The sequence below is a fragment of the Pecten maximus genome, chromosome 1 (assembly GCF_902652985.1).
Source record: "Pecten maximus chromosome 1, xPecMax1.1, whole genome shotgun sequence".
Classification (NCBI taxonomy): domain Eukaryota; kingdom Metazoa; phylum Mollusca; class Bivalvia; order Pectinida; family Pectinidae; genus Pecten; species Pecten maximus.
This window is the reverse complement of record NC_047015.1, coordinates 19,856,637-19,883,463: the sequence shown is the minus strand read 5'-3', so window position 1 is coordinate 19,883,463 and position 26,827 is coordinate 19,856,637. Positions and strand designations below refer to the sequence as shown.

At 34.3% G+C, this 26,827-nt stretch overlaps 2 protein-coding genes across 3 annotated transcripts; one reads left to right on the top strand and one right to left on the bottom strand.

Moving 5' to 3' along the window:
* Positions 1 to 1,855: 1,855 nt before the first annotated feature.
* Positions 1,856 to 13,006, bottom strand: LOC117327220 (voltage-dependent anion-selective channel protein 2-like). 2 transcript variants are annotated; one of them, XM_033884104.1, is made up of 9 exons: positions 12,770 to 13,006; positions 10,927 to 10,997; positions 10,434 to 10,568; positions 9,900 to 10,020; positions 7,627 to 7,737; positions 6,131 to 6,247; positions 5,656 to 5,806; positions 5,223 to 5,280; positions 1,856 to 2,454 (listed from the first exon to the last, which is right to left on the bottom strand). In XM_033884104.1, exons 2-9 carry the CDS (start codon positions 10,988 to 10,990, stop codon positions 2,363 to 2,365), a joined length of 849 nt encoding a protein of 282 aa, XP_033739995.1. In that variant the 5' UTR covers positions 10,991 to 10,997; positions 12,770 to 13,006; the 3' UTR covers positions 1,856 to 2,362. The 2 variants fall into 2 exon arrangements, with proteins under 2 accessions (XP_033739995.1, XP_033739985.1); XM_033884094.1 differs by lacking the exon at positions 12,770 to 13,006 and adding an exon at positions 12,414 to 12,445.
* A 55-nt stretch (positions 13,007 to 13,061) lies between these two features.
* On the top strand, positions 13,062 to 26,825 carry LOC117327212 (sphingomyelin synthase-related protein 1-like). Its single transcript, XM_033884081.1, has 5 exons — positions 13,062 to 13,127; positions 14,892 to 15,563; positions 17,126 to 17,243; positions 19,465 to 19,615; positions 20,942 to 26,825. The coding sequence occupies exons 2-5, from the start codon at positions 14,905 to 14,907 to the stop codon at positions 21,283 to 21,285; spliced, it is 1,272 nt and encodes a 423-aa protein (XP_033739972.1). The 5' UTR covers positions 13,062 to 13,127; positions 14,892 to 14,904; the 3' UTR covers positions 21,286 to 26,825.
* Positions 26,826 to 26,827: the final 2 nt, after the last annotated feature.

Here is a 26,827-nt window from a genome sequence, read left to right as displayed (position 1 = left end):
ATCTTTTAAGCCCTTCATCCCAGCCTGCTCTATGGCCAATGTAAAGTCTCTAGACCTCTTGGTTAGTGAGAACAAGTTGTTCAAAATATTAAGCATATTTGACCCTTGACCTTGAATGATGGTCAAGGTCATTCATTAGAACATTCTTGATAGCCCTTTAACCCAGCATGCTATACCCCCTATATCAGGTATCTAGGTTATTGAAAAGATGTTTTAAATGCAAATTGTTAACGAATGGATGGTGGACAAAAGGCAATTAAAATAGGTCACTTGAGACTATAGTTCATTTCTTTATGCAAATTTTGTTGGAACCTAGCAGCCAAATATCTTGGCTATCACTTGTTTTAATAAATTGAAACCAGGTGACCTTAAATATGAGCCGGGATTACATTTTTGCAAACATTGTTCACCTCCGAAATATGATGAATATATGATGATTTTTGGTTGAGATGTTGGTAAAAGGAATCAGTTGACACCCGATCTACAAAGACTTTGTAGCACTACTAGCACTCGTGTGGCACTGCATATCATCTTCCAGTTATGCTGCAAATTCTATTACCATATATTCAAGTCTAGAAGTTATGGCACAGACAAGACGTTGGGAGATTTACACTTTTTTTTTTTTACCTTTGACTTGAGGTCATGGTCATAATAATCTAATGGAAGTGCACTAGACATTAGGTGGTGCAAGTATCCTCCAAGTTCATTTCATCGACATGTCCTTATTGGTTCAGAAGTTATGAACCGGACAAGAAATAATTATATAAAGAACCAGTACTTACACAATATGTATCCCTTAATTCGAAGAAGGTAGTACATGATTTCTCACCGAATTCCAAGCCACTTTTGACATTTTTTTTTCTAATTGTGTCAAATGTTCTACAGTAGCAAGTATGTACAAGCAAGATTATTATAAACTGTTCACATCAGATGACAGAGACAGGAACATTTTAACATCAAAACTGTAAAGTTAAAAAGAAACGAGAGATCCCAGAGGGATCTTGGCACCCACCATTGAAAGATCTTTATAGGTTCCATGTCAGATTGATCTTTTCTCTACTTTTCCCTTCCTCTAAGTCTTACTAATCTGTGTAAATCCCGAAACAGCCCTCTAGTACTTTTCAAACAAGGGGAACCCATATATAAAATTTAAGATTTAGCGATAATGGCCGTCTGTCGGCCATGTTGTTTTCGGAATGGTCCCAAAGTGCAATACCAGGGACCAAGGGGAACCTACATATGAAATTTGAGAAAGATCCCTTCAGTGCCTTCTGTAAAATAGCGATTACAAACTTCAATTGTCAAAATACAAGATGGCTGCCTGTCGGCCATGTTGTTTTCCGATTGGTCTCAAAATGCAATATGCATAACTAGGCACCGAGGGGAACCTACATATGAAATTTGAGAAAGATCCCTTCAGTACTTTCTCAGAAATAGCGATAACAAACTTCAATTGTCAAAATCCAAGATGGCTGCCTGTCGGCCATGTTGCTTTCCGATTGGTCTCAAAATGCAATATGCATAATTATAACTAGGCACCGAGGGGAACCTACATATGAAATTTGAGAAAGATACCTTCATTACCTTCTGAGAAATAGCGATAACAAACTTCAATTGTCACTGGCTGCCTGTCGGCCATGTTGTTTTCAAATTGGTCTCAAAATGCAATATGCATCACTAGGAACCATGGGGAACCTATTTATGAAATTTGAGAAAGATCCCTTCAGATCTTTCTGAGAAATAGCAATAACAAGAATTGTTTAAGGACGGAGGGACGACGGACCACCGACACAGGACGATTTGAATAGCCCACCATCTGATGATGGTGGGCTAGAAAAAAACACCAACAATTTAACACATGACATTATTCTTTAATTAAGATACATATTTGTACATCAATTTAACAGCACTGAAATGTTTTGATAAGCTCTCAGGGACAAATTCTCTGACACATCTGACCTGCGTTATGTCGAATGAAGGTATATTGGTTGGTGGACTGTGGGAAAACAATTTGTTTGCTATTCAAAAGAAGTAATCTAATGGAAATAGCAAACAAATAAAATCTAAGTAAATCAAAATCTGATTGGTCATAGTAGTTTCATAAAATCCACGATCAATTCAAAGTGGGTTACAATGCAAATGTCCAAACTGTCTGCAGTCTATGCATGCACCAAACTCTGCCATGCTTGTGCTGTCGGCAGTGTCAACACTGGGAATACTACAAATGAGGTGAAGTCTAGGGTCCTCCCCAGTAAAATGCTTTGCTGATACACGTGTCTCCTCACCCGGTTAAACACTGATGATTAATGAGTTGCTTTGCATCCAAAGGTGTTTTTTTCATATCACTAACCACTTGGAACATTTAAACATCAAATTCAAGACCCATTCCCACCTTGTGGCCTCCTTGGTTGAAGTTCTTGCCCTCCACTAATGAAGAAAGGTTCAACTTTACACCTGAAATTGTAAACAGTATGTGGTTACAATAGGGATCCTGACTGTTTTACTTAGTAAAGTTATCCTCCTGTCCAACTTCATTCCTAAATCATGGCAGTTGTTAAAATCCAACTTTAATAATCATGACATATGACAAGATTTCCAGCTTCCCAAAATGGCCTTACGGGAGCTTGACCTTCACCTCTTTTGTCATAGGACCACAGTGAATCGACATGTCGCTGTTGTGTTATGTTACCATATTATACCAAATCTTGTCACATGTCATGATTAAGGATTTCAACAACTGCCATGAATGTTACATATTTAAAATGTTAATGAACCGATAGATTGAAGTATTCTGAAGAGATCGGTAGTAGGATTATGCAGGTAGGTGGAGATTTTGTACGGAAAAAATAAGTTTGAAAACAAGAGATCCCAGAGGGATCTTGGCGCCCACCATTGAATGATCTTTATAGGTTCTATGTCAGATTGATCTTTTCTCTACTTTTCCCTTCCTCTAAGTCTTACTAATCTGTGTAAGTTCAGAAACAGCCCTCTAGTACTTTTCAAACAAGGGGAACCTATATATAAAATTTAAGATTTAGCGATAATGGCTGTCTGTTGTTTTCGGATTGGTCCCAAAATGCTACACCAGGGACCAAGGGGAACCTACATATGAAATTTGAGAAAGATCCCTTCAGTACCTTCTGTAAAATAGCGATAACAAACTTTAATTGTCAAAATACAAGATGGCTGCCTGTCGGGCAGGTTGTTTTCTGACTGGTCTCAAAATGCAATATGCACAACTAGGCACAGAGGGCAACCTACAAATGAAATTTCAGAAAGATCCCTTCAGCAATGCAATATGCATAACAAGGCACCGAGGGGAACCTACATATGAAATTTGAGAAAGATCCCTTCAGCACTTTCTTAGAAATAGCGATAACAAACTTCAATTGTCAAAATCTAAGATGGCTGCCTGTCGGCCATGTTGTTTTCCGATAGGTCACAAAATGTAATATGCATAACTAGGCACCAAGGGGAACCTATATATGAAATTTGAGAAAGATCCCTTCAGTACTTTCTGAGAAATAGCGATAACAAACTTCAATTGTCAAAATTGAAGATGGCTGCCAGTTGGCCATGTTGTTTTCCGATTGGTCTCAAAATGCAATAAGCATAACTAGGCACAAAGGGGAACCTACATATGAAATTTGAGAAAGATCCCTTCAGCACTTTCTCAGAAATAGCGATAACAAACGTCAATTGTCAAAATCCAAGATGGCTGCCTGTCGGCCATGTTATTTTCCGATTGGTCTCAAAATGCAATATGCATAACTAGGCACCAAGAGGAACCTACATATGAAATTTGAGAAAGATCCCTTCAGCACTTTCTCAGAAATAGCGATAACAAACTTCAATTGTCAAAATCCAAGATGGCTGCCTGTCGGCCATGTTATTTTCCGATTGGTCTCAAAATGCAATATGCATAACTAGGCACCAAGAGGAACCTACATATGAAATTTGAGAAAGATCCCTTCAGTACTTTCTCAGAAATAGTGATAACAAACTTCAATTATCAAAATCCAAGATGGCTGCCTGTCGGCCATGTTGTTTTCTGATTGGTCTCAAAATGCAATATGCATAACTAGGCACCAAGGGGAGCCTACATATGAAATTTGAGAAAGATCCCTTCAGCACTTTCTTAGAAATAGCGATAACAAACTTCAATTGTCAAAATCTAAGATGGCTGCCTGTCGGCCATGTTGTTTTCCGATAGGTCACAAAATGTAATATGCATAACTAGGCACCAAGGGGAACCTATATATGAAATTTGAGAAAGATCCCTTCAGTACTTTCTGAGAAATAGCGATAACAAGCTTCAATTGTCAAAATCCAAGATGGCTGCCTGTCGGCCATGTTGTTTTCCGATTGGTCTCAAAATGCAATATGCATAACTAGGCACCAAGGGGAGCTTACATATGAATTTGAGAAAGATCCCTTCAGTACTTTCTCAGAAATAGCTATAACAAACTTCAATTGTCAAAATCCAAGATGGCTGCCTGTCGGCCATGTTGTTTTCCGATTGGTCTCAAAATGCAATATGCATAACTAGGCACCAAGGGGAGCTTACATATGAAATTTGAGAAAGATCCCTTCAGTACTTTCTCAGAAATAGCGATAACAAACTTCAATTGTCAAAATCCAAGATGGCTGCCTGTCGGCCATGTTGTTTTCCGATTGGTCTCAAAATGCAATATGCATAACTAGGCACCAAGGGGAGCTTACATATGAAATTTGAGAAAGATCCCTTCAGTACTTTCTCAGAAATAGCGATAACAAACTTCAATTGTCAAAATCCAAGATGGCTGCCTGTCGGCCATGTTGTTTTCCGATTGGTCTCAAAATGCAATATGCATAACTAGGCACCAAGGGGAACCCACATATGAAATTTGAGAAAGATCCCTACAGTACTTTCTGAGGATTAGCGATAACAAGAATTGTTTACGGACGGCCGGCCGGACGAAGGGCGATTTGAATAGCCCACCATCTGAAGATGGTGGGCTAAAAATAGGTAAGAATTTCAATGTCGATCGGATGCTTCCCTTGTCTTAATATATAGGTATTTTTGGCTATCTTTTGATAAAAGACTAGACATGCCCCGGTGATTAGATGGAGCAATATCTTGCACATAAATATGTCAAGACTGAAGATGGATATATGCCAGGTGATAAAACTTGCATGAAAAGTTGTACTCTTACATTCCTTGCTATTATCAAACTACTTACCATCCCTTATGTTCTGGGTGTAGCCCATTCCGATTTGGAAAGCATTATTCACTTTCAACTACAAAAGAAAGCATGTTGGTTTCTATCAAAATACCTTTCAAGACAATGACAAGGCAATTGACATATACATGTAATAAGTATTGTACCTAACAAACTCTTGTTACAATTTATCTATCCTGAAATATACAGGGTTTCAAATTTGTATCATCTTGACTTCAACCTTCGCATTATGAACTTTCCTTGATACATCCACGGAGAAATAATTTGCAACATTAATTTTTCGAATTAGCTACCAATGATTTAACACAGATTGTGAATTATTCATACCTACTTAGTACTACCACTAAGGGAAAATAGTATACAGTCTTAACAAATAAAGCTAAAAAAGACGACAATACATTAAAGTCTAAGTTATGCAAAATGTTCTCCTTACGTTAACATAAGAATTCTTGTCTAATGTGTATTTTGCTGCCAAACCAAGCCGTGTTGAGCTGTTTCCAGCAGACCAGGACAAATTTACTCCAGTTTGCAGCTTATCATTCACTTTGTTGTATACAGAGCCTCCAAATTCGGCACCATCATTTCTGGCAAAACGAAATACATGTTAATGTTCAATCATCATAATAGAACTTAGAAAATTCACATCAGCTTGAACCGTTCAGAAGCATTAGAAGAACACGTGATAATAATCCCATCATTGTCACCCCTCCGAAATATATCTGCTGACCCAAGTTTCATATTAATAAAATCATATTACATTTATTATCACTTTGCAAAACTTACAAATCATATTTAATTAAACTTGAATATACATTTATGTCTTCTGTTGTCAAACACAAACTTATTCGTACTCGAATATATCATATGGTTGATAAATGTTGAAATCATGACAATTCATGTGTACTTACATATTACAATGGAGTGTCATGTCATCAGAGGAATAACCAAATGCAAAGTTGTTTTTGGAAAGCTTGGACTTGGATGTATCAAAGGACATTTGGTAGCCAGCAAGGAAATTGTTATATCTGTTGAGAAATGAAAATATAATTTAGGCTATATCTGTTGAGAAATGAAAATATAATTTAGGCTAAGAAATATTATGAAATAGTTAATTGTTGGTATCACGTGCACTATACAATAAAATAAATGCACATATTAAAAACACTAAGGTGATTAAATGAATTAAGACATATCTTATATTATTATTTTACTTAATTAAGATTTTGACGATTGTTTTCTGCCTACGTATTATACTGATAATTACCTGATTTTCAACATGTCAAAATCGTATGTCTTGCAAAATATTCAAGACACCAGGGCCCGGTTGTTCAAAAGATGATTAGGCTAATCACAGTTTAAGAACAATATCAAAATCTTAATTAAATAATTTCTGGTAAATCTTATTTGACAAAATTTTCTGAAACTATAACACCTACCAGTCTCTTCATACCTGCTGATTTTGAAGAATATACACAGTACACACATATGATTTGAAGTAAAGGAGGAATGAGATTTTCACTAATCAAGTGATTAAGCTAGCCACCTTTTGAAAAACTGGGCCCAGATGTTTCACATGTTTTTTTTTTCCCATTATACACTTAGGAGATACAATACATCAATTAAAAAGTCATCCGAATACAGCTACTGCCATGAAATGAGACATAAAACCCCTAAACAAAAACCCAACCATCAATCAAAATGTGCAGTTTTTTTTAAAGAAATATAGATCTTGGATCATATGCCTTTCATGGGAATATGTATGCTTATTGAATTTCTTTTCCTCTACAAATTTATCTTGGGTGCACATGTTTTTTTTGTTAATTTTACAGCTTCAGATATTTATGCTGATTTTAATTGCCTCTTGTTTCAATATATTAAATCAATATCTAGACTACACGACACCTTATGGAGTTCATGCTTGGCTTGCCATTCAAATCTAAATGGAAGGACTAAATTCAAAAATCAACTGGCGTTTCTTTATTGATAATTGAAAGAAGCCATGATAGATTGCAGTCTCTGCAGATTCATTTTCTAAAGTCGATATTATTTGGAACAGTTAAAATTGTGATTATTTTGCAAGGTTTGCACTGAGTATTTTATAATTTTTCAGTTAAAATGTGGTTCAGTTGTATAATATGAATGTACTTCTTGACAAAAAATGTGCGGTTCCTTTTTATTTTGATGCTTCAAAAGGCTATGAAAAGCATTAAGGTCAACCCTGATATGGTAAACTAAATCTTTATCTTTTTACAAGTTGCACTGACATTAACACGGGATTAAATGTTTGAATACGTAGTCCCCAGGAGTAGTTATGTAGGCATTTTAAAATATCTAACCAAGGGTATAACATGCATGATAGCCTACATAAACGGCTGACATTTTCATTAATCTAACCTCTGCTTACCCAACAACTGCTGCACCATGAACTGTTGGACCCGCAAAGTCAAAGTCAACATCACAACTTGCATTTAAGTAATCCATCTTGTAGGCAGTCTTAATCTGTCCATTCTTCTTACTGAAATCAAACATTGAGTCAATGACAAAAAAAGGATATAATATACAGTGATTGTAACAAACAAAATATGACAACTGGCCCCAAAACAACTAGAGATACTATGTATATCAGACAAGGAAGCTCTTTTCCTACACTAGGAAGCATCTGTTTATTCCATACCTATAGATACATGTACCAGAATTTAGACTTGCAAACTTAAATACCATCATTACTGCAGAAGCTTCCAATTCAGGTAATGATGACACGATTTACCAGTATATTGGTACACCGCAATGCGTCTTGAAATCATAATGTACCACAATAAAAAATAAAAATATCTTTTCATTGGATCATAATTATAATATGACAGTATTTTAATTTACCTCCTGTGGAAGAAGTATGCGAGAAAAGCTTGACACTTGTTTCATTTCCAAGAAGTCTCTTCCATGCTGATTTTGGTGTTTTCTATTTCTGTGTCAGTTACATGTTTGAAACAGTCAACTATTAGATGACAGGTACACACTTGAAAGTGTCTTTTATATCTAGCCTTGTCATGGAGACAGTCACCAAATAGATGTGATAAGTCAAAAGCAAAATGGGACCATTCTTATATATATGAAAATGAAATTAAATAACACAAAAAAACAAAGCTTGTTGCATTCAGTAATGCCAGATATGTAAGCTATACAAACAAATCTTGGAAAATGTACATGGCAAGGAACAGTGACCACTTGTAAGGAAATTTACCAGAACTTGCTAATGAATAAGAGACGAAAGAATCCACCAATAATATAATATGCCAAATATGTCAGAAAAAGACAACATAACATCATGAGTTTGAAACTACTAAATTTCAGAGTTTGAAACTGTTGATCTCCATACAAACAAGTGCAATCAATGATTGTGAAAGCTCACCGGCGGCAGCAATCACACTTTGCATTCATTTTTTATGCATGTATAAGCATGTCATTTTGAAATTGTATGTCACATAATATCGCTCCTAGACCTCCAATGGATGTATAAATCAAATAAGAAGGGTGTGGACTTACAAGTTTTTCAAAACTAACCCCCAAAATCTTTAAAGTGAGTTTTTGTGTCAAAAAAAGTAAGTCCACTAAATAGTAAAATGCCAAAATGCCAATTTTTTTCTGCATGATTTGCCATAGCATCACTCCTGGATCTCTAATGAATGTATAAACCAAATTAGAAGGGTGATAGGTGTATACTTTTGGACTTACCCCTAATACTTTAAAGTGAGTTTTGGTGCCAAAAAAGTTAAGTCCACAAATTGGTAAAATGCGAAAAAATCACATTTTTTTTCTGCATGATTTTGCCATAACATCATTCCTAGACCTCTAATGAATGTATTAACTAAATAAGAAGGGCATGAGATGTATACTTTTGGACTTACAAGCTTTCCAAAAACTTACTCCAAAAACTTTTTTTAAAGTAGGTTTTGGTGCCAAATAAGTTAAGTCCACAAAATGGTAAAATGCGAAAAAATCACATTTTTTTTCTGCATAATATTGCCATAACATCACTCCTAAACCTCTAATGAATGTATAAACCAACTTAGAAGGGCATGAGCTTTCCAAAAACTTACTCCAAAAACTTTGAAGTTTTGGGGTGGGACGCCGACACCGACGCCGGTGAGCTAAAAACAAATAACTTTGCGAAATCAAAATGACAACTGGGAAACATAACTTCATATCATGACTATTGACAACTGGGAAACACAACTTTACCTCATGACTATATAGTATTGATAACGGGGAAACACAACTTTATATCATGACTAGTAGACTATTGACAACCGGGTATACAACTTTATATCATGACTAGTAGACTATTGACAACCGGGTATACAACTTTATATCATGACTATAAAGTCTATCAACGGTCATTGATTGGTTGTGAAATATAGGAGATCTCCGGACTAAATGCTAAAATAAACAAGGACAATAAGTTTTGCAAAATGCAGAACAGAGAACATGAAGACACATCAAGATGATAAATGATACCTAAAGCATGCAAAATTTCAAAAGGCATCAGTTGAAAAATGAAGGACAAACAAAATTTTATGCCAAACGGACAACTACATACCATATAATACTGCTGCAAATTCTACAGGTGTAAAAATAAACACCATCTGTTAAATAATGTACTAAACTATGTGTGCTTACCCGGTCTGTGGGGCAAATGAAGATTCAAATGCCAATTTAAGTCCCTTGCAAAGCTGATCCTCAATAGTTATTTCTGTAGCAAGGACATTATCAGTATTCCACTTCTCTACAAATGTCAGTCCTACAAGTAAAAGGATATCAAACTAATAAACAATGTATTTGTTACATTATGGCAATTTGGTGTGAATTTCAATGAAATACTCCCCTCTCAAACATATACCTGGAATATGATCAGGATTTGGACTCCATTAAAGAATTAACTGTAGAAAAAAATCTTAAAAACCAATATTTTTTCAAAAAAGAAAAAAGAAAACTCCAAAGGTTTGTTAAACCTTAATTAACTGGTATAATTTTCAATTTTATGCTAAAGTTAACTAGGTTCAACTGGAAATTGTATAGCTGTATACATCTAAACCTTTGGTGATAACATCTGATCACGAATAATCATTACTTGTTAGCTACTAGTAAAATAATTCGCAGTTTTTTCATATCTGGCATGGTGTCAGATATGTTTACTTTCCCCTTTTAACTTACCATGTTCAGGAAGCTTGTACTTTGTTTCTAAGCTTCCAGACACTTTTCCAGAATCATGACTTGAGCTTCCTTTCGTTGTGAATTCAACTCCACTGCTAGATTTTGTTTTACATTCAAGTTTGTACAGTCCAAAATCTAAAAGGAATAGAACAGGATATGCAATTGCAAAAACATACAACTTGCAATTCTAAGGAACATATCCAAAACACACAAAAAAAGGAAAATAAAATAAATTAAAACTTGTGATAAAGTTTTTATTTTTAAAACTTGATATTTATCGACACGTCTCAAATATACACCCAGCACTTCTAACATGTCAACATGATAATGTATTTGGCTGTATCAACAATAGCTTGAATAAGATAAAGCCAAAATGGAATGTAGATACATGTTCACAGTTGGAATACAGATGTTCCCTTTCTGATTTAAAAAATATGGCATCTTTTCTGATAAATTAACCAAGATTCTTTAATCAAGGATTCTGCATACTTACTGTAACCTTTGTCAGAAAGATCTTTGGCTGATTTTCCAAGGTCACTGTAGGATGGTGGGGCCATTTTTAAGCTGCAATAAAAATCAGCACATTTTATACATTTTTCCTTACAATTTCTGTTTGCAAGAGATAACCCGGAGTACAGATAGAGTATTCTTAACTAACTAGTGTCATTTGACCCTTTGTTGAGCCTTGATAATATATAGGACAACACATAAGACTGGTTACAGCAGTGGTCAAAATGTGAAGTGTCAAGATTGATGCCCAGCATGTTGTGCATAGAATTAAATTTGGTTGCATCATCGACATGATGTCTCTGGTTAATGGATGCCCTGAACATTGAGGATTATTTTTGGATAAATTCAGTATTCCTTTTTTAGTACAATATGTCTAAAGGTAGGTATATTTATGCAGAATTTATTTTGTCTACACAATAATCTTAGTGATATAGAGGTTAATCTAGACCAATTTTACTATTGAAATTGTGTAGTATTTCCCATTGATGGTGTTTTTCCTCTTTGAATGAAAACAAACTCCCTACAAAGAAAAAATTCCCACAGAACTGGGGAAATTCCCCAAATTTTGATGAAATATAAAGAATCATAGCAAAGAATAGACATAAAATGTTAACGTTTAAAGAATACTTCAAGACACTAAGGCTCTTTATTACCCCTACTTTTATGTAATGGATAGTATTTCCTAAAACCGAAATCCTAACCCCTTAACACAAGCATTTTTGCATTTGGCTAGTTAAAAATTAGATTTACTGCAAATCTACATATTACTATAGATATCTCAACAACTACATGTATGCAGTCACTGAGTTCCAGATCTGTTAGCATGAGTGAGTGACCCCCCTGTTATTAGAAGGACTCTTAATTAGCCAACAATAGATTTCTTTATAATATAATCAACCTTGACATTTGAATCAAATATGGTGGTATATTTGAATGGATTTCCCTGCGTCTCTTGTTAATTTTTACCTTTCATTGTTGTAAAAATGGCTTAATGTGCAGGTTTTTGAACTGAATAACCAATTAACTTTCTTTCTTTTTTGTATCTGGGAAAACTATAAATATAATCATTGACAAAATACCACCAGATGTAAATAACACTGGGCTTGCAGTGGCACACCATTTGAACCAGTTTAATATGTTATTTGAGAATAGTATTGGCAGTGAATGAATATATTTGTTCTAAAAGTGTACTGTTTGTTCTCTGATTGATATGAGTTATATCATCCATTAGGTTAGCCCTAGATATAAACTAATTAATGCACCCGAGATTAAGGTCAGCTGACGCAATGAAGGTGTGCATTGGTCGATGGAAAGAGCCCGCCTGTGATAGTCAGGGGCACGAAGAAATTGTGTGTTGAACGAACTTTTAATAACGAAATGTAATAAATTTCAATGTCTAAATACAACAATTGTTCTATTGCAATGCCAAAATTAGTAAATCATTTATCACAATAGCTGAAAAACGTTTACCGATTAGTCAAGGTCATCTGCAGTAGTGAAAGCCGATAGAAACAACTGCGAATTTCCAGATCCCATATCAATACAAACGATTCGATAATTCAAATATCTTTGTGATCAAAACGCAACTGATCGATCTGCGGATGCTGTCACAATAAATAAATGAATGAACAACACGTGTTAGACAGTGACTACTGCCTACACTTTAAAATCGGATATCCTCTAAGTGTTTTGCACGGGTTATCTAATAATTTCTGTAATCATTTCAGAAAGCTAGATGCATACGCAAGTAAAAACATGCATATGCGAATAAAAAGCAGAAGATGTTACCAATAATGAGAACAAAATTGCTATTTTCACTATCTCACCTTTTCCTTTTGCCTCTGATGATGTCCTAATGTCGGAAGACTTGCAAGCTGAAGGTCACTACGTCATTTCCGTTTCAGGGGTTCCATGCAATATTGAAACGGACCACTCATCATGATCCAGGTATATAAATGTTTTTCAACATTGATATTCAGAACAAGTATTGAAAATAAAATGCCACAATCATAAAACATATTACTGATAATGCATTTCAAAATATGTTATACAATATTTCTGCGCTCACTTTTTCCCATAGTGCATTTCACCGGTGCATTTCACATCACACTTCCGCTTCCACTGTAAACATGCGTGGCGAAGAAGTTCGAAGTACAGTCGCGGTCGTCTGTCAATGATACATTGGTAATGAATGAAAATATCACGATTTATTTGTTCTCATGGTATAATGTAATAATTTAAAAGTGGCTTGTTATTTTAGCATTCGCAGTTGAAATGCTTAGATTTATTCAGCGTTAAAATTGATAATCAGTATTTCATACGAATGAGTCAGCTACTGAATGATCTGTGATCACATGATTATGCAGGGCCATACCTGTCAACTTATTGGCGTCTGCATCTGGTCATAGGGGTTCGTAACAAATGATAAGAAAAGCTTGGTCGCACATATGTGTGGTATATATATATTTATATATACCAGGGCATCCAGTTGACCCTTGACTTTTAACAAATTCAAAAGTCAATTCACATTCCTCTGAAATCTGAAAGGTCAAAACTTATATCAAATTAAATAGACATTTCCCTTCAAACTCAAGAGTCAAATCTGATTTTTGGGAGTCAAATAATTCTCTCAATGGTGTACTGAATGCCCTTTATATGTGTAACACATGTCATATATCATAATTATTACAGATCTATGTGATTAGGTCAGTATTTATTGAAAAAAATAGCGCCTTGCCCTTCCAATGGCTGTGATAGTGGATGTAAAACCCATTAAATAAATAAATAAAGCCCCTACTCCTTTGATCAGGTTATGAACTCCCTCTGAAAGTCAAGAGTCTCAATTTTGCTAGACTTCTTAGTATTTTACGATTGAGTGTGGCCTTTTTATTAAAACATCTTAATTTCAGATTTTGGTATATTTTATTGATATTGCACCCCCACCTTTTATTTGCTAAATCTAGGCATCTGTAGGCCAAGGACTGAGAAAGTAAAGTCATAACAAGAAACAATTTTTCATCAACACACATTTGATTAAGGATTCTTGTCTTCCTTAATCAAATGTGTGATGATAAAAATTCGTTTCTTGTTATGACTACTTTATCAGTCCTTGGCCTATAGTATATATAGTCAGGATATAGTCACAATACTTTAAACACATAGTCTACACATCATAGGATATGAGGGAGGTGTACTGCACTTGATAAGAGTTACTTCCCTTTGTTGTATATTTTCACGTCTTAGCCATGTGATGTCTTGAATCTCAAGCTACCTATTCTAATCGCCCAGTGCCTTTTGTTCGTTTGTAAACAATGAACATTTTCAACTTTTTCTCAATAACTAAGAGATCTGATATTTGGCCTTAGTATGCTGGGGTGAAGGGCTATCAAGATTGTTAGCTCTACGGTTACGAGTAACCGTGTGAGCTAATGCTGTACCCCCGGCGTCGGCGTCCCACCCCACTTTAAAAATTTTGGGGTAAGTTTTTGGAAAGCTTGTAAGTCCAAAAGTATACAGCTCACCCCTTTTTAATTTAGTTTATACATTCATTAGAGGCCTAGAAGTGATGTTATGGCAAAATCACGCAGAAAAAAATTGTGATATTTTCCCATTTTACTATTTTGTGGACTTAACTTTTTAAAGCTTGTGAGTCCACACCCTTCTTATTTGGTTTATACATCCATTAGAGGTCTAGGAGCGATATTATGTGATGTACAATTTCAAAATGACATGCTTATACATACATAAAAAATAAATACAATGTGTGATTGCTGCCGCCGGTGAGCTTTCGCAATCATTGATTGCACGTGTTTAAATGATTGACCTTGACCTTCATTCAAGGTCACAAGGGTCAAATATGCTAAAATCCTTACACAAGTTCTTATTAATGTTGTTTTTTTTAACATGTAAGTTGTTTAAAGTTAACATTTTTCTGTTTTTAATTTTCAGAGATTTAGCCAAAATGACTGATGCAAATACATGGACCTGTGATCAGGTTGCATTTTGGTTGGAACAGAATAACTTTAGCCAGTACAAGGAATTGTTTTGTGTGGATCACAAGATTGACGGAAAGGTCTTACTGACACTAAGTGAGACAGACTTACGTCAGCCTCCTCTACAATTATCAGTTTTAGGTGATATCAAGAGATTATTTTTGTGTATTCATGATTTACAATCAGAATGTGATTCTGTCTGCTCCAATAGAAATCATGAAAAGTTAAAATTAAGATATGATAAATCATTTAACTCTTCATCAAAGTCAAGGAGAAGAACAAAAATCCATCACTCTGATAGCGAAGATTCTGGATCAGGAGATGATAATGACTACTTACCACAGAAACGTTACCAGCCAGACAGGGGTCCTCGGCCATCAAAACATTTAGACTCTGAAATCTGGAAAACACTACTGGGATTTCTCTATGCATTTTCAGTATTTTTGGTGACTTCTTTTGTTATGGTTGTTGTTCATGATAGAGTTCCTGACACAGACAAATATCCACCCCTTCCTGACATCTTCTTAGACAATATACCTTATACTCCCTGGGCATTTGAGGCATGTGAAGTCATAGCCGTCTGCCTGGGTACAATTTGGAGTATTGTGCTGGTGTTCCACAAGCACAGGTAAGTCCTTAAGCAGGCAGGTTTAGTGGTTCTATTGAACTAGTCCAGCAGATGTTATCTACAGGGTATGTCCTAACACAAGTCAGAGTTGCGAATTTGTTTGGATACATGCTCATTGGTGAAACAGATCACACACATTTAAAATAGGTTTACATGTACTAAGAAATGTAAAGTACTAGTACATGTACATGTTTCAATGCTTTGATTATCCACAAATTATATTGTCATTAGTCATGTTCATCATTATCCAGATTTGTTTTCATATTTAACTTAAATCTCAGTTCAGGCCTATACCTGAGAAAATGATGAAAATCACAAGAAGCATTTACAGTTATACAGTGTATTTATAAGTAAATAAATGTGTCCTTGATTGATTCACTGATTGAAATGATCAAGATCAATATATTCATTTTCTTTTTCATTCTTTAATTTGACAATAATTATTATAAATTTACATTAGTCATCTAAGAGTTATTTCCCTTGAACCAATATAATCATTTTCACCAGATCGAGAGTTTGTTTATCCTATCATTGTCCAAACACATACATGTATTAAACAGTGTTTTAGGTTTATAAATGAGAATGACATTGTTTCAATTGCAATTTGTAATTATAGCATCCATTGTTAGCATTTACGCATGCGTTTTTTGAAAAATTTGTTTCAAATGGAATCAGACTTTGATCTGAATTATTAAGATATGAGGAAACAGCATTAAGGGAATACAGATGTAAGTTACAATGTTTCATGTTTTTTTGATGCATGACAAATGTTTTTTTTTCTTGTTTTTTTTTCTGTAGCCGATGTTCTGTGTTTTATTTATTTGCATGCAGAGGATGTACTTTTTGTTGTTTTAGATTTATTTGTGTGTAGAGGGTTCTGTTTGTTGTTTTAGATTTATTTGTGTGTAGAGGGTTCTGTTTGTTGTTTTAGATTTATTTGTGTGTAGAGGATGTTCTGTTTGTTGTTTTAGATTTATTTGTGTGTAGAGGACGTTCTGTTTGTTGTTTTAGATTTATTTGTGTGTAGAGGGTTCTGTTTGTTGTTTTAGATTTATTTGTGTGTAGAGGGTTCTATTTATTGTTTTAGATTTATTTGTGTGTAGAGGATGTTCTATTTGTTGTTTTAGATTTATTTGTGTGTAGAGGGTTCTGTTTGTTGTTTTAGATTTATTTGTGTGTAGAGGATGTTCTGTTTGTTGTTTTAGATTTATTTGTGTGTAGAGGATGTTCTGTTTGTTGTTTTAGATGTATTTGTGTGTAGAGGATGTTCTGTTTGTTGTTTTAGATTTATTTGTGTGTAGACGGTTCTATTTATTGTTTTAGATTTATTTGTGTGTAGAGGGTTCTGTTTGTTGTTTTAGATTTATTTGTGTGTAGAGGATGTTCTATTTATTGTTTTAGATTTATTTTGGTGAAGAAAATTTTTCTTTTTGTTTTAGATTTATTTTGCTGAGAAGGGTGTTCTCCATCATTGGTTATTTTAGATTTATTTGTGTGTAGAGGATGTTCTATTTATTGTTTTAGATTTATTTTGGTAAAGAAAATTTTTCTTTTTGTTTTAGATTTATTTTGCTGAGAAGGGTGTTCTCCATCATTGGTACCGTTTACCTCCTTCGCTGTATCACAATGTTGATAACATCTCTTTCTGTACCTAGCCCCCATCTTAAATGTGAAGGAAAGGTAAGAATATACAGTTAGTGATTTGGAAATGAGGATTATAGTAAATGTTTGTGACACACCTAATTACTTACAGTTTGATGTTTTCAGACAATTCCTTTCATATGACATTGCTTTAGCTTTTTACTTGAGTTTGAATTGGCACAGCCATGTATATAAATATATATATGCGGAGTACACTTACAACATACTTTGTACCAGATATACCAGGTGCCCAAACCTTACTCTAAGACTTAGCGTTATATTATTGTGAAGACCTTAAATCCTTAGAGCTTTATTATACCCCCGCAACGAAGTTAGGGGGGTATACTGGAATCGGGTTGTCTGTCCGTCCGTCCGTCTGTCTGTAGACGCATTTTGTCCGGACAACTCCTCCTAAACCGATGGGCCGATTTCAATGGAACTTCACACACATATTAATGATCATGTGTAGATGTGCATGCCGCTTTCTTTTTCTCAAAATTATGGTTGCTATGGCAACTGGTAACTATAAACAGGTTTTCTGATAAGAACCATAACTTTAAGTTTGTCCTGACAACTCCTCCTAAACCGAAGGGCCGATTTCAATGAAACTTCACACAAATATAGAGGACCATGTGTAGATGTGCATGCCACTTTCTTTTTCTCAAAATTATGGTTGCTATGGCAACTGGTCACTATTTGGTCCATTTGTCCTTTCCCATTCCATCCTTTCCACTTCTTTATTATCTTGCTATGCAAGACTTTGATGAAATGAGGTGTCATATGTACCAAAAGTAGGTCACTCTGACCTACATTATAGCCTATGACCTACATCAAAGGAAAAGCTTGTAACGACTCTATCTCATACACAAATTGTCTCTTGAATTTCATGCTCGGGCATGCATGAGTTCTTCTATGTAAGCCTAAGGCGTTCTGTCATGTACCAAAAGTAGGTCACATTAACCTACATTATGACCTTTGACCACCATGTTGTGAGCATGGACTGCTATTCACCGATTTGTCCTAAAATGTATTTTATAATGTTTTATATGAAGTTTTTCATTAATTCACTAAAAAAAATCTACAAAACAAACACCTACACTTAATTGCCTGGGTAATCCCACTACACATAATCATTACAATTGATAGTAACCACATTCCAATATACCTGTCATTATGTCGTCCAATCCATAACAAGTAAAAAATACTTTCGCACTAGCCCTAGCATACTTGTTGGCTCATACACATGTATGTCTTGATTATAACCCCACCCCCCACCCCTTAGAAAAAAGGGGGTACATTTTTGTATATATAGTACTGTAATCTCTTTGTCTGTGCACATATCCATGATAACCTTGTGTACACAATATCTCTTGAATCCTAGAACAGATTTAGCTCATATTCTTAATTTCTCACCATAGTATCCACACATGCACCTAGCTAGATTTTGGTAGTCATTGGTCAGATTAAAGGTCAAAGGTAAAGGGACATGTTGTAGAGGATATGTTGTAGAGGACATGTAGGGGACATGTTGTAGAGGACACACTGTAGGAAATGTGTTGTAGGGGACATGTTGTAGGGGACATGTAGGGGACATGTTAAAGGGGACATGTTGTACAGGGGATATTTTGTAGATGACATGTTGTAGATGAAATATTGTACTGGACATGCATGTTGTAGGGGATATGCTGTAGATGAAATATTATACTGGACATGTTGTAAGGAATGTGCTGTTGATGACTTGCAGATGAAATATTGTACTAGACATGTTGTAGGGGATATGTTGTAGATGAAATATTGTACTGGACATGTTGTAGATGAAATATTGTACTGGACAAGTTGTAGGGGATATGTTGTAGATGAAATATTGTACTGGACAAGTTGTAGGGGATATGTTGTAGATGAAATATTGTACTGGACATGTTGTAGGGGATATGTTGTAGATGAAATATTGTACTGGACAAGTTGTAGGGGATATGTTGTAGATGAAATACATGTACCGTATTGTACTGGACATGTTGTAAGGAATATGTTGGTGATGACCGGTACCTGTTGTAGATGAAATATTGTACTAGACATGTTGTAGGGAATATGTTGTAGATGACTTGTTGTAGATGACATGTTGTCGAAGACTGGTATAGACAACATACTGTTAAATTTGGTGTACCTTTATGATGGTTTTAGTGTGTTTAGGAGAATTTTCAGTTGGTTTCAGTAAATGGTTTTCAGGAGTATTTATTTTAAGTTTTATAAAAATTTACAGATGTATGGTGACATTTGGGCCAAGGCAAAACGTACTATGGAGATCTGGATGGGGATGGGCATGTCGTTGTCTGGTGTGAGGACGTGTGGCGACTACATGTTCAGTGGGCATACTGTCTGTATCACTCTCCTCAACTTCTTCATTACAGAATGTAAGTACATTTTGATAAAACATTTTACAAAGATCAACTTAAAACATATCTTGAAAAAGTCAAATCAAATGTCTAATGCAAGTCCTAAATGGATATTTAGCCAGATGACAGATCTGGACTGGTTTATAAGAATTATTAGGATCAAATGATACCTGCCAAGAGGGAAAGTTGACAGATTTTGTTTTAGATTAAAAATGAGTAGACATATCAAAATACGTTATAATTGATATGTAATATTCTAAAAATGTCCTCATAATAACAGTAATACAGACTGTATATAGATTTATTCATAGAGGCATCATTATATATAGTTATTAGTTGACGATTGACTGAGGGTACATTACAAATAGATGTTTGACTCATATTGGTTTGATGTCTTTTTGAAATGTTTTGACTTCTGAAATTATTCAAAGTCTAGGTCAACTGAAAGTCATGAATAACAGCTAGCAGTAGAACACTATTTCTACCACAATAGGTGGGTGTTATTCAACTCCCTAGGCATGAAATAATCATTACAACTGTTGAATAACATTTAGTTTATACCACACGTGGAATAAACTCTAAATGTTTTTTATTGGTTGACACGGCGACCTTTGACCGGGACTATTTTTTAATCACGTGGTTCTATGCAATTTGATTGGCTAACACTTAACGGCCGCTTCACAATGTCCTGGAAATGATAACGCATAAGAAGAAGTTCGCAGTTGTTTTGCTATATTCTTGAAAATATATAAAGATTTTTTTTCAATTTATTGCTTTGAAAGATTTAACCTACTTATCATTTTGTTATGATTTGTAATAAATTGTAATATTTCCATACATTTCCGAATTTGTCAGTTTTGCATATTAATTAGCGGCATTTCAAATAAGGTCATATCCTTACACCACACTTGATATTGTGAGAACACTCGTTGAATTCAAAACAGGTCACTTTATTCTCAGAATAGCTTTCTTATTGTGGTAGAAAGGTCACACAATCTCATGGTTGTTGTATATGGTATATCTTTCATTCTAGTTCGTTATTTTTCAAAAGTTACAAAAAACATAATAAAAATAACTAACGAGAGTGGAAGAAATACCATTTACAACAACCACTCGCTGTGTAACCTCATATATTTGAAATATCCATTGTCTGAACTTCTGCCACATACTCCAGATGGTCTGTTGTAATGGAACACCCAAGCGCTGTTATGATCATACATATTTTGTGCCCTTTAGTTGTACAAAAGTGCGGGGTTCTACTGCTTGTAATGAAGACTGTATGAATATTCATTAGGTGGATGAAAACAGTCTTTTTGATAATGATTATTTTTGTTTTTGCTTCAGATACCCCAAGACAGGGAAAATACAACTCCTACTATTTACACATGCTTACATGGGTTGCTAATATGTTTGGCATTTTCTTCATCCTGGCTGCCCATGAGCACTACTCTATTGATGTTTTCATTGCCTTCTACATCTCCTCCAGACTTTTCCTCTACTACCATGTTCTTGCCAACAACCGATCTCTCATGTTGCGTGACAAAAAACGAAGGCGTATATGGTTTCCATTGTTTTCATTCTTTGAATCCAAGTGTGATGGCATTGTGCCTAACGAGTTTGAGTGGCCATTTCCGAGCTTGGAAACCATTGTAGCATTTTTTAGAAAACCATCAGTTAAAAATTCCTGACATTGTTACTGAATTCATATTGTGCCTGCAACTTTTTTGTCTTTGTATCACATTATATCATGCATTCATATTGGCCTGATCTACATTATAGGTATCATTAGTCCCCTACCAGTGAGACTGGGGGGAGGGGGGGGGGGTTGTATATGTTTCTCTGTGTCCATCTTGTATGTTTGTTAGCACACGACTTAGTCGCTTCATTGCTTGAGAGATTTCGATCAAACTTCACACAATGATAAAGGACCATAATATCTCGACAAGGTTATGTTTCAGGGTTTTTGGTTCAATGTCTAGTGGGGCTGGTAGGGGACATGTATTATTTTAGCAATATCAGGTGTGCTTGTTTATATCTTTTTGACATAAATTGCTATCCATGACACACCAAAATCAATTTAGACTGAAATGTTTTGATTTACAGAGATTTCTTTTCGTCATTAAACAATCATCAAGAGCAAAATATTGCTCTTTGATGATAACAATATTACGGTAGAAAGAGATTCTCTTTATATAACTCTATATTTATCTTACTCTCATCACTTAATGTTTTACCTCTGAAAGAGACATTAAGTAAATATCTTTATACTCATTTTGAAAATTGACCATTAATGTTATGTAAACATTTTGGCCACTCACTACTCATTTGAGAACTGCTATGTTCACAAAAAGAAACGATTACAAATACCCAAACATAATGTGATGTTGACCCACTCCATTAGGTACAATGTAGGACACGAAACATTTGAGTGTTCTGTTTGGAACTGTCTTTCAATACTATAATATTAAGTAGGTAGTATGAACAATTTCTTTATTGTAAGTGTTTACATGTATTATCTTTATAGATACAGAAATAGCTACATGTAATGGGTCAGTCTCCCAAGGTCATAATTCATGTGTCATTGCTGAATAAAGTCGAATGTAGTCATAATTTACATTGTATATGTATCAGTCTCAAGATTATCATGAGGTCAAAAAACTTGTGAGGTAAATCACAAGATTAGCTTAAGCAAAATATAGTATTTGTAGCTTTGACTTTCCCATATATTTTAAAATTTTGTAGAAAATATTTGTAATTGTTGACTTTGTCAGAATGATTATACTCCATAATGGACATGCATGAGTATGTATTAATTTAGTGATATGCCAATTGCATTTAATTTTCCAAAAAGTGCAAACAAATTTATACAGGTGCCTCAAGTCATGTTTGATAGAAATAGGTAAGCTAGCTAGGTATTAATGACAATATCAAGCTGATCTGTAATACAAATAATCATCAGCTAAACATCTGTATTACATCCTTTTCTGTTTGAGATCTATGCATTCGTTTGGAGCCTACATACTTAGCTGTAGGTTAGTTCAAATGACTGATTTTGCTGTAAGATAAGGTTGCTTTTCAAAACATTTACTGTATCTTACATATGTAGGTGTTATCATTGTTTTGGTGAAGTTGTATTATGTGGAACAATTACTTTATTTATAGATGGAATCTTACCATGACCCATATTTGATATGGAAATCCTGCCATTCGGCAAAATCAAGCTAGCAATTGTTGTTTTTATAGAATGCATTTATTTTGTTTTTTATTATATGAAATTTGTTTATTCTATTTGTTATAGGAAAGTTATGTACAGACGGATAGAGCGATATATTTGACAGTTTATATGGAATATAAATATGGAATATACATATGAATATTTAAAGGTATATGTGGACATTTTTATGATAATGAATAGGAATGAAAATAAGACTCTGCATTTGTGCTACAAATTTGCTTGTTTAAATGTTTCATCAATGTTCAAAAGCACATCAAGATTGATGATACAATCGTTGTTTATTGACAATTTTATCATTTCCTTTGGTCATACATGTATATGTATAAAATAAAAAGATGTGTTACAGACCATGTTTTATTGAAATAGATCATGCACAGTTTGATAAAAATATCGTCATTAAACCTATGGTTTATTTGAAATTGCTCAGAACGCGTATTTTTATAAAAAATACATAAAACTCGACCAGCAGATGCCTTTACATATTTTGCCTGTACCCAAATCACAATTGTCATAATATTTTCACCTAATTTATTAAATGTTAAGTATTTGTTAAGTACATCTTATATTGTTTATTTTGTGAGCACGTGTCAAGGTGTCGTTAGTCAAATAATTGTGTTACGTTATAAAAGATGATAGTGGCAATCACTTCCTGTAAAATAAATTATGATTCATTCTCGTTTAATGGGTTTTAAAATTGATTTTTGAAATAATTGATACACCCTTAACAAATATGGGAACACCTTTATCAAATTAATGGTATTGATTTTGTTCTGTTTTTTTTTACGGACAGTAATAAGTTTATCGTTAAGTGAAACGGATGATGTTCAGTAAGTTGCAAAGAATCATTAAAATATAAAGTTCAGCCTGATAATGGTACTGCAATGGTAGTTGATAGGTGTATCAACATAAAGAATCGTTAATGGTACTGCAATGGTAGTTGATAGGTGTATCAACATAAAGAATCGTTATCAGAATGTCATTTGTGTGATTGTGTTATGGACTATTTCTAGATTAAAAGAGGAAGTCATGTAATGCCTCTCGTCAGAAAACGTTTACATGACCATTGAAATAATCAAATTAAATGTGGAATTTCCGCAACGGTTTCTATAAAATACATAATTTAATGAAAGGAAGATGTAAAATGGTTTTGTGAATGTAGGCTGAAGTCACAATTATTATATTATATAATGGTTTTGTGAACATAGTGATCGTTGACTGAAGTCACAATTATTATATTATATAATGGTTTTGTTTTTGTGAACATAGTGATCGTAGGCTGAAGTCACAATTATTATATTATATAATGGTTTTGTGAACATAGTGATCGTAGACTGAAGTCACAATTATTATATATAATGGTTTTGTGAACATAGTGATCGTTGACTGAAGTCACAATTATTATATATAATGGTTTTGTGAACATAGTGATCGTTGACTGAAGTCACAATTATTATATTATATAATGGTTTTGTGAACATAGTGATCGTTGACTGAAGTCACAATTATTATATTATATAATGGTTTTGTGAACATAGTGAATGTGGACTGAAGTCACAATTACACTGTACATGTATTATATATAATGGTTTTATGCAACAATATCATGCATCGTTGAATATTATCATAGGTTTACGTTTTTCTATATGTTATACATGCTTTCTATCTCTACTGTGAAAGTTGTGGCTACACAAATATACACAATCTAATTATTTGCTGTTTGTTGAATAGTTTTGAAAGTAACGCTTAAAGCAGTGTATGCATGAAGTTTAATTCTGATATCTATCAAGAAATACAGGTGAACACTTTATCAATATATGTATATGTAATTAAGCTTGGATGTTTTCAAAGATGATACTACTGCGCCTTCAAAAAACCTATAAACCTATTCCATTTTAAGTTCATATCAACAGAGAAATTTAAATCAATGTAAGGAAAATGATTCTCAGCTTCTTTTTGGTTTCTTCACTTTTCCTATTTTCCATATTGTTTTATTGCTTTGTAATACAAAACAGATCGTCTATTATTATGTAGAGAAATCATGAAAATTACGAAAAATTACAAAATATCATAATGATAAATTTGAGCAAAACATACATTCAGATATTCATAATATATAGCTAAGATGTAGCACTGTAGGTTGTTACTTTCATCAAAGGCTGTAATCTTAAATATTTTCCTCATTAATTTAATTTCAATGTTGTTAATACATTTAAACCCGTATACTGACTCGAATGGAATATATGCTACTGTAACAGTGTCGTGCATCATCCAAAGTAAAAATGTACATTTACTTAGCACGTAACAGATGATTGTTGTTTACCCTACATTCCTCCACGCAATCATACGTCTATCCATACATTACTGTTTTCAAATGACATGCTGTTGTGAGGTTGACATGAGAAATGTTTTATGTGTAATCTTGTTAATCCTCATTAACTTTTATAACATCACGTTAATGTTGTGTCACATTTTTGACATTTAGAATTGGAATTAGAATTACCCAATGATCTTATGATTGACCTGTGACCTTATGGTTGACATTTGACATTATTTGTATAAATTAGCAGGCCATTAGTATACCGCCTTCAGGGTTTGAAGAATTTTTCAAACTTATATCAGCACAATTGACGTTTGACAGTTGTCGTAACATCAACATTCGCACGTATATGTTCATCTATTTAGCTAATAACACGTCCATTTTGATTTTCTTTGTGTTTAAAACAATAAGCCTATCGTTAAACTGGTAATATACTGAATCAATTTGCCTTTTTAATCTGCTGTCTTATTTCGTCTTGCCGATTGATTATACACTAGCGAACAATGCAGTAGGTGGCAAATACGTCATGTTGGAACAGAGATGCCTCCGTAATGATTACTGTAAACGTGGTTATTTTCGCGGGGGTTTATTTTCGCGATTTCGATACGTAAACTATACGCGCGGGGTAATTTTCGCGATTGACCCACCTTCGTTTTATAGTTCGAGTTTACTCAAATTAATATCAAAATAATACACGTGGGGAAAATTTTCGCGATCAAAAGGGATCCGCGTAATTAGCGTAAATTCCCCCCTCGCGTAAATGTCCACCTGTACAGTATCAAAAATGAAGCGGAAGGTACTTGAGTTACTGTATTTTACTGATCCTAGATTGATCATCTGTTGGTGAGTTTGATATACCTTCTAAAGCATCCCACTTTAGAACATCTAGTCGGATATTCTCTAACGGCTCAAAACGATCCTAGCCAGTGTTGTCCTGTACGTGTGTTATTGTTTATGTACTTACCGAACGGACAGTCATGGAAGGATCCGTTTTTAACCCTAGGTCTGGTGCAAAAAAAAAATCTAATAAAATTATTTATAATTCTACTCCGTTTAAGTACCTCAGATTCAGTTGTAGGATTGTATAAAAGGCCGATGTAAAAATTCAGAATACTTGATATGAGGATGAGGAGACCCAAATAAAATGTATACCATATCTATCACGATAAAAATGGGAGCTATGGCCTCACACCTAGCTGAGCAGTTGTTGTAAATTTCCATTGTTTCAATAGTAATATTACCACCCCATGGCTTACATCATTATGTCACCAACAAAAGAACCACGGAGTTTAATATTGCTTTGATACTGTAACAGTATTTCAAATCAGCCCGATGAAATGTTTAAATACTAAAACTAATACTCGTTATTTGATATACAACTTGAAATTCATGTCCATATCCTATAAGCTTTATGAAACTCATCTTCTCGTCAGAGGTTTGCAGATATGAGTAAAAACCGTAAGACAGATAGAGACTTGTGAAGATCCTTGTTTTTGCTATCCTGTTATTTTTTGCTGTTGATTGAACATGTTCATTATAAAACATGTGATGTAAAATGAGCTGTCTGTGATTAGATATGTTCTTTATGTCGTGTCGTCATGCACTATAGATACCGCGCCTCCTCAGAATGTCCGGAAAACCGGAATCTGTTGCACAATAAATTTGATGAATGGTTATT